General features: G+C 42.7%; 1 protein-coding gene across 2 annotated transcripts in view; it reads right to left on the minus strand.

Moving 5' to 3' along the window:
• FNBP1L (formin binding protein 1 like) overlaps window positions 1–6,238 on the minus strand; it is a 115,231-nt gene extending 108,993 nt beyond the window's left edge. The window contains exon 1 of one of the 2 annotated variants that reach the window (XM_043460610.1): window positions 6,001–6,238. In XM_043460610.1, the coding sequence (XP_043316545.1) occupies window positions 6,001–6,024 (24 nt within the window). In that variant the 5' untranslated portion in view covers window positions 6,025–6,238. The remainder of the gene's footprint in view (window positions 1–6,000) is intronic. The other variant, XM_043460608.1, reaches the window with a different exon arrangement.
• Window positions 6,239–9,460: the final 3,222 nt, after the last annotated feature.

Genomic DNA, 9,460 nt, shown 5'->3' on the forward strand with positions numbered 1-9,460 from the left:
TATTCTCTTGTCCTATTTTCTGCCTGCACACAGGAACTGATAAGAAAAAATAGGCAGAACAGGCTTTTAAGTTTCCAGCCAAACCTATATTTTATAGATTGGGTGAAGAAGAGAGTGCTTTTCTTTTTTTTTTTTAAGATAAAAGGGAGGGGAGTGGAAATGAGTGGTTAAAGGAAGTAGCAATGAAGAGGAGACCGGCTTACTCTCCAGCCTCCACCTTATTATTGTTAGGAGAGAATGGCAGCCTAAGTAAGTGTCTCGATTGACTGTCGCCCTCCTTAATTAGTAAGGACAGTAATACAATGTTGAACACAACAATTTCTACCCAAAAAAAGGTAATGTAAGACATATTTATACCATTACTATTTTTCAAAGACTTGAATATGCAAGAAATAAATATAAGGGGGTAGTCCCATAAGAAAGGTAATATCCAGAATATATACTCTAGAGGGAGGAGGTTAGGAAGAACTGGTCAACAGAGGATATTCTGAACAGTGATATCAATATAGGGGAATATTCTAGAGTTAGGAGTGGTAGTATCACCTCAAAATGACTCTAATTCATAAGTCGGACATTACAAGCCTTAATAAATCTTACCGTACATCGCATTTCCCTGGTGGCTCAGACAGTAAAAATCCGCCTGCAATTCAGGAACCCTGGTTCAATCCCTGGGTTGGGAAGACCCCCTGGAGGAGGGCATGGTAACCCACTCCAGTACTCTTGCCTGGAGAATCCCATGGACAGAGGAGCCTGGCGGGCTACAGTCCACGGGGTCGCAAAGAGTCGGACACGACTGAGCGACTAAGCACACACAGCACACAGTGTGTCCCCATAACAGACACTCAATAATTATTTCATTTTTTAAACCACATTTCCACAGTAGTTTCATGGCCTTTGAAAAAACAATGCAGCTCACAACATTAGGAGTCTTCTTTGTCAGCCTCCTCTAGATAAGTATATTCTAAAAAAATCTTAAGTAAAACCAAGATTTGGTCTAAACACTATAGACTACAATGGGACCAAGCTCCTTTGAGCTATAAAAATCTACATGTGGCCTATGATTTCATCAGCTATTTGGGTTTTTCTCCCCCTCTTCCAGTTTTTCTGTGATATAACTGACATGCAGCACTATGTAAGTTTAAGGTACAGCATAATGATTTGACTTACATGCATCATAAAATGATTACCACAATAAGTTCAATGAACATCATCCCATACAGATACAAATTAAAGAACTAAAAAAATTTAACCCTTAGGATTTACTCTCTTAACAACCTTCCTATATAACATTGTTGTTTAGTCGCTAAGTCATGTCTGACTCTTTTGCAACCCCAAGGACTGTAGCTCTCCAGGCATTTCTGTCCATGGGATTTCCCAGGCAAGAACACTGGAGTAGGTTGCCATTTCCTCCTCTGGGGGATCTTCCCAACCTAGGGAATGAACCCACGTTTCCTGCATTGGCAGGCAGATTCTTTACCACTGAGCCACTAGAGAAACTTCATATATAATATACAATACTGTTAATTATACTTAGCACATTGTACATTATATCTCTAGTACTTAAAACTAGAAGTTTATACCTTTGGACTGTCTTCATCCAATTTCCTTCCTCTCCTCCCCTACCCTCACACGAATCTCTCTGTGAGTTTGTTTTCTAAGTTTAACTTATCTACAACATTATGTTAGTTCCTGTTATATACCATAGTGATTCAGTATTTCTAAACATTTCAAAATGATCACCACAGCAAGTCGAGTTACCATTTCATTGGCTATTTTGGCAGTCACATCATCAGGTGAATTTATAAGAACTACCTTTAGAGGTCAGTTTTTTCCCAATCTGTAAAAACCCAAATACTACAACTTGAATTCATCATTTCAGCTTCAGATCATTTAGACCTTCTTCAATTGTTAATAACTACACAACCTAAATTTATCATCACCTACGAAGGCTTTCGGAACCATAAAAGCTTCCTCAAGGATCCAATTTTTAATCAGTAATCAATACTCTGGGTAATGCAATGAACTATTAATTCAAGTGGGCAAACATGTATGATCACCAGCAGTCACTGTATTAGTGAAAACAAAGATTAACCCAGTCCCTACACTCAAGGACTCAAAAGTCTAGTTTTACACGTTTACAATGTAAGTGTTAATACAGAAGTGCTACCAAAGATAGAAAGCATTAAAGGGTTAAGACTAGAAGTGTAAAAAAAAGAATTCACTGAATCTATCAACCAATGCACATTTTTAAATTTCTTCCAAAATTATATCATGAGCTTGGTCATATGCACCTAGCTAGAAATATGATGAAAATAATAATGGCTTTCAAATTATACACTCTGAAAACTAAGGGCCAAAAATCATAGACCAGGAAACTAAGGCACAGAAAAGGTTTATGTATCCCTATAAATTAAGCAGACATTTGAACCTACTTCATAATTTCCAGACTAGTTCCCTTATTTCCCCAGTGAGGAGGGAGCAAATTTTTTAATAAATCACAATATGAATGTGACCTATGCAAACATTTTTTTCTATCTATATATATACTCACAATCCATACATAAACTGATTTTTTTTCCTCATTGACCTTTAACTTGCTCCTCAAAAAACTAAAAAACTATCTCCTAATAAATAAAAGATAGGACTTCTCCAATTTCTAATTTCCTTATTTGTAAAAAGGGCTAATCATTACAAAATCTATGCTTTGCAAAATTATTAATTCATGTTTAGACTTCTCTATCTACCATTCTTCCTATGGTAATAAAGAAATCAACATAATAAACAATGCATCCTGAAGAAATGAATGTCACCTCTTTGAGTGTACCACCCAGAACACAGAACCCAGAACGGAGTCCCTAGCATATATTCACTACCTTACTTAAATGCCCATTTGGAACACAAGAAATCTCTTAAAGCACAATTTATTACCAGTTAACTTAAATCCCCAAACAAAAATCTGACACAACCAATTTAGCCTATTACTATTAGTTCTGTACCCCAGAGTCAGTATTAGAATCGTTTAATTTTATAACTTTATTCTCAAGTTTAACGTAAGACTTAAGATAGCAATAAACTCCAATGAATATTATAAGAAACAAACAAGTTTGAGTGCATAACTGCTTTACCATATTTTCTTTTGTTAACAATATGTTCTCAGTGAGGTTTAACTTTGGGACAATAATGTGATCCTACAGATGAAAATAATATTAAGAACTGGTTTCTAAATTCAAATTTTCAATAGAATTTTCCCAGCCTCAAATTCCTCAATGGCAAGAGCAGGTGTTTGTTACAATCTTATCGAAGCACAATATCCTTATTCAAACTGAGATTTGTAAAAATAAATAAATAAAAACAACATCAGGAAATCTACGCCTTGCCAATGCAGCACACAGGTTCAATCCCTGATTCGCAAAGATCCCACATGCGGCAGAGCAACTAAGCCCATGCTCCACAACAGCCAGAGAGCAGCAATACTGAGCCCCCCTGACACAACTAAAATCATCTGTGCCTAATTCTGAGGTACTAGAGTCTGAGTCAATCTAGTGCATGCTTTGCCAAGCACACCGGATTGGCAGAGTAGGGATAAGGGTGCGGTTACTGGTGACAGAAGGAATCCAAACTTCTTTACCAGACTAGGAATTCAAGTATGAATGCTTCAAATAGCTTCTTTATCATTAAATCAATGTGAATACGGGTCAACCATGGAATTACATTCTTTTATTAATGTTTCCCTGACATTAACTTTGCTCAGACCTGGAGCTTCCGATGTGAGTCACTGGTAAAGAAACAGGTTTGATCCCTGGGTCCGAAGAAGCCCCGGAAAAGGAAATGGCAACCCACTCCAGTGTTCTTGCTGGGAAATCCGACGGAAAGAGGAGCCTGGCAGGCTCCAGTCCGTAGGATCGAACAGTCCGCTGCAACTTGAACTGGCACGCTGCAACTATTGAAGCCCGCATGCCCTAGAACCAGAGTTCCACAAGTGAAGCAACTGCAAAGAGAAGCCCCTGCTCTCCGCAACCAGAGGCAGCAACAAAGGCCCAGCACAGCCAAACTTAAATAAATAACTAACTATAAAAACCCAGGAAATCTACTCAAATTTTTCTAAGGCCTCTCCTGGTGCAAACAGTTCTCTATACCAATTTCTACTTACTTAAGGTGTAAGCATCCAGTTGCTATTAGTTGATTCCACGTTATTTAATTCCTAACGTTTCCCTCAAACCACTAAAGAACAAGTTAAAACCTGGAGATATATGAAATTTTAAGAGAAAAATTAAATTTTTTTATTCCAAAAGGATACCAAATAATTTTTAGTTATAACAGAAATTCCCACCTCTTCTATGGTTTACCTTTCTAAATTGCTGAAAAACTACTCAAACGCTGAACGTAAATCACTGAACTAGGAGATAGGTAACTGCTTCTGATTGTATTATATTTTTAAATTAAAATATTTTTAAAGATCACATTTTAGTCTTCACTAAAATATTTTGTTTCTCCTTAAAATTGCTTTTCAACAGTGTAATGCAAAGCAATTTTTTCCAGTCTAAATTAAGTTAAATCTAAACAATATCCCTCCACTGTTTTACTATTATAGTTAAATCTAAACAATATCCCTCCACTGTTTTACTAGTTATACTTTTAAGTATTCTGCTTACATTTTCCTTCCTATCAATGGAGAGGCCCCTGGGGTATTTTCTCTTGGGCGGTGTGTTTACAGAATGGGCAAACACTTGCCCAGAATGTTGCAGATTTCTGGGCTGGCTTAAGTTCATCAACTAGATGAACTCTAAAGTTAAATTCTAAGATTCCCAATCTGTGAGTAAAACGAAACATAAAACACTGTGCCCTTCAATTAACCGATCTACCTTCACTGCCACCCTAACTGGATGCATGGAGACAAAAAACTTCTTTCTCTTGCAGTGATTTCAGCAGATCCTGGTTAACAAAAGGCAAGGAAAACATGCACAGGTGGGATAAAAAGGGGAATGGCTGAAATCAGGAGGTTCTCGGGACAGCGCCCCCACGTTCTCCGTCCCTCCGCGGCACCTGAGAAATCACTGCCCGCCACACCTCCACCCTTCCCGTGGAGGCGTCACGAGCCAATTCTCTGACCTATTACAGTCCACCCTCACCTGGCCAGACACTGGGCATTGTCTAGAACCTTCAGCGACCAAGAAAGGCAAGTAGGAAAAAGAAAGAAAAGCGAGAGGAGTGAGAATAAAGAACAACAGAAGGGAAGTAAAGCAATCGGGAAGCCGTGCGATTTGGGGAATACTGGCTTCCCCAACGATCACTCAATTTAATTCAGATCACAAAAGCCACCCCCCTGGCTGAAGACAGCAGCCAGAGGTGGCCCAGCTAGAGTCCCCAAAGCCACTCCGGTCAGAGCACGGAGACAAGGAGAGGGAAATGGGCGTGTGGGCTGGGCCTGCCTGGCCAGAGGCCGGACTCGGAACAAAGCCGCCCGGCTCCCCCTACCTGGGGCGACGGCGGCGGGCGGTGCCTCGCGGCTCCCCGCGTTGCCCCGGTCCGGAGACGCCCTCGCCCCAGGGACTCTCGCCCGGGCTCTGGGCCGCGGCGAGCCCCCTCCCCGCCCGCGAACAGCGCCCCTTCGGGACAATGGGCCCCCTCCCCCGCCTCTGGGAGGGGAGGCACAAAGGCAGAGAAGCGCGGCCCGGCACCGAGCCAGGCGTCCGGAAAGTGAAGGCGGCGGAGAGCGGGGAAACCGAGAGGATGGCGGCGGACGCGGCCACCGGCGGGCAGCTCCCCCGGCCGTCCAGTTCGCTGCCCTCAGCCCCACCGCCGCGGCAGGGGCGGGAGCGCCGACCAGCAGCCTCTCAAGCCCTGCCTAGAGGGAAGAGGGGTTCTCACACAAAGAACAGCAGTACCCCCAGCCTTTGCCAGCGCCGGGGACCTCCCGACGCGCTCCGGTCGCCGACGCCCGCCCAGCCCGAGTCCCTCCGGGGCCAGGGTCCGCGCGGGGCGCCCCTCTCCCCGACTCACCCACAGCTCCGTGCCCCAGCTCATGGCGGATCCTGAGGTCCCCCGAGCCGCCTGGCTGCCCCGCTGTCCGTCGGTCCGTCGGCTCTGCCGTCAGTCTGCCCGACCTCCCACTGGCGGGCTCGCGGCTGGCTGCTCAGCCTCCAAAGGTGCCGCCACCGCCGGGTTCCCCAGTGAGTGAGAAAGACGCGACTGGAGGAGCCGCCGCCGACGCCGCGTCCCCGCCTCCCGGAGCCGGCTGGGAGGGGGCCAGGGCCGAGGGGAGGCGGGACGCCGAGAGGGGAGGGGGCGGGGCGCGATGCACCCTGGGATCTGGGCGGACCCGTGCTTGCCCGCCGAGGCGGGCAGGGTCCGCTCTGACTGGAGGGTCTTCCATTCGCACAACTCTTCCTTCCCGCCCAGTCTGTTTCCCCTACCTCCGGGCTCGGACTGTCCCACTGCCGCCGCAGGCACTAGAATATCTGTCTCCAAAAAGGAAAGGGAGAAAAGGCAAAGTCGCCCACCGCCCTTCTCTGCCCTGTGCCCCCTTAAATGAGGCGGCTCTTTACTGCCTCTTGCCTCCTCCGCTTGGGAGAAACCCAGACAAGGAAACCTCATCCAAATCCTTGGGTTTAGATTGTGGAGAGTTGTATTTTACTTATAAGGAAAAACAAGTCTTAATGGTTAAGGTGATCTTGGGAATCACTAAAACGTGTAGAACGTTAAATATAAATGCAACGTGCCTCTGATTCTGTTTTTAATAAAATATTTCTATAAGTTTCGCCAGGAAATCATAAAAAGAAGTCGATCTTTCAGCATTCATTTGGGATTGTTGTGATGACAGGGGTCTTCCCTGATAGCTCGGTTAGTAAAGAATCCGCCTGCAATGCAGGAGACCCGGGACAGGAGATGGAAGATAATAGAAAATGTGACCCGAGGTGTCACCTGCAGGAAAGGAGGACTGAGCTTGCCCCTTTTCTGGAATGGGCACCTCGCGCGTGGGGGTTGGATGGGAGGCAGATTCCTAGCCGGTAGCTCAAAGAACCTATTCCGAACTTCAGGTATCTTTCACTCAGAATATCGCAACCCTGGATGCAGGGCCACCATTTCCTTTTTTCTCTGTGGAGTTACTTCCCGGCCTTACTGAGTAATCATTAACCGCAGTCAGCAAGTTTGACCTGTTGCTATTAGACGTCAAAATACGCTTAGCAACTTCCTAACGAATGCTTGAGCATTAATTACTTGTTTCCTAATCACACACACACAGTTCAATCCAGTCACTAGTAGTAGAGCACTCCTCAGAGTGTCTTGACAGCTGAGTGTTTTTAAGTTCTCCCAACTGACTAGTCAGCATTTGAAACTCCTCCCCTATTATAGGGCCTGCTCAGGTGCCCCAGTCTCTTCCGTTTTAATCTTTGTTCCTGCCTAGCTGTACTTCCTTCTGGGTTTGAGGTAAATATTCTGAGCCTTCCTGACTATCCAGCCACCACTCTTGCTAAATTGTTTGCCGCAGTTCTCTGAGTCCAGCTGGAGCATACAAATGCCCTCTTCCAAGTGGGTTATGGCCAATATTTAAATGCTGAAGTGTGCTATGCAGTGAAAAGGCTAAACACTTTTCTCTTTCCAACATTTTTCTATTTATATCACCTAACATTGCTATCCACCTCTCCTCTCCCTTAAAAAAAAATGGTGTGCTTTCCCTTCAAAAGTAAAATAGTCTACTGTTCACAATAAAGATTATCAACCATACTGTTTACACAATTCCCCAACTGTACATAAAGTCTTATTTCCTAAATGATCATTTTTCTTCTTCCAAAATTTCTGAACAGAACTCCACACTTAGAGCAATTAATTTCTCTTCAAAAAGTTAGGTTTGGGGCCATCAAATTCAGAAAAAAATTTTGTTAGTCTACATTATCATAAAATACTCTAGGAACATTTTGGCTAACAAACACCCAGAGGTGTTTTACACACACATATATAATCACACACACAAATATATATTAGCAGCATGGCAGCTTATAAGGCTGTTGATCTTTGTCATAATCAAAATACATTGGGTACTAAATTATTTTTGTATACAAGATTTAATCTTTATGGACCTATGACCAGGTATTTTGTGAGCAGTTCAAACACATTTTATCTCTAAAAAAGGTAAAACATAACTTTTAGCATCTTGAAAGCAAAGTCTCCTTTGTATAAGAGCAATCTATTATTAATATACTCCAGATATTACCCCCAAATCATGTTTTGCATCATTAAGTGATAAAATTCTCTCAAACCAATTATATCCTTTTGTTGCTTGACCTACTTTGGGAATTCACCAGGTAGTTTCTGTCACAGAAACTACATATTTTTTGAGGTAATCAACACTATATTTTTTTGAGGTAATCAACACTAAGAAGGAATCAAGGGAATAATATTCTAAATTTCTCTATATATTTTTACAATGGAGCCCCTCTACTGATTAAACTTGAAGGGACTCAAATTACACAAACTTATTAGCAATTTTAAAAATTATTATACTGTCTTCCTATTTATTATGAAAAATAATTGTCATTTAATGCATTATATCCTCGGGCATACATATATTTGAACTCTACTCCACGATAAGTCATTGAACTGTTGCATTTTCTTTTGCATATTTTTATCATGTATTAATTAAAATGTAAGTCCCTTCTATAATTTTTTGTTATAAACATTTAGCTAATGCTCTTTTCAGTTTCAAATTTTCCAGACATAAAAGGCATACAGATGGCTAACAGGTACATGAAAAGGTGCTCAACATCATTAATCATCAGAGAAATGCAAATTAAAACCACAGTGAACTATCATTTCACATCTGTCAGAATGGCTATCATCAAAAAGAACACAAATAACAAATGCTTATGAGGATGTGAAGAAAGGGGACCCCTCACACACTGTTAGTGGGAATGTAAATTGCTGCAGCCACTGTGGAAAACAGGGTGAAGGTTTCTCAGAAAAACTAAAAAGAACTACCACGTGACCCAGCAACTCCACTCCTGGGTAAATAATCAAAAAAAAAAAAAACCCACTAATTTGAAAAGACACATGCACCCCAAGGTTCCTAGCAGGTGTGTGTGTGTGTGTGTGTGTGTGTGTGTGTGTGTGTGCGGGTGTGTGTGTGTGCGCGCTTCCTTGGTGGCTCAGCACTTAAGAATCCTTCTGCCGATGCAGGAGACACGAGTTCAACCCCTGGGTCAGGAAGATCCTCTGGAGGAGGGCATAGCAAGCCACTCTGGCATTCTTGCCAGGAAAATCCCATGGACAGAGGAGCCTGGCAGACTTCAGTCCATGGCGTCGCAGAGAGTCAAGACACGACTGACACGACTGAGCACATACACACAAAAATATATGTGTGTCTATCACAATGAAATACTACTCAGCCATACAGAAAGGCTGAAATCTTGCCATTTGCAACAACATGGATGGCCTCATAGGGTATTATGTTAAGTGAAATAAA

Source organism: Cervus canadensis, chromosome 2 (genome assembly GCF_019320065.1).
Source record: "Cervus canadensis isolate Bull #8, Minnesota chromosome 2, ASM1932006v1, whole genome shotgun sequence".
Classification (NCBI taxonomy): Eukaryota; Metazoa; Chordata; class Mammalia; order Artiodactyla; family Cervidae; genus Cervus; species Cervus canadensis.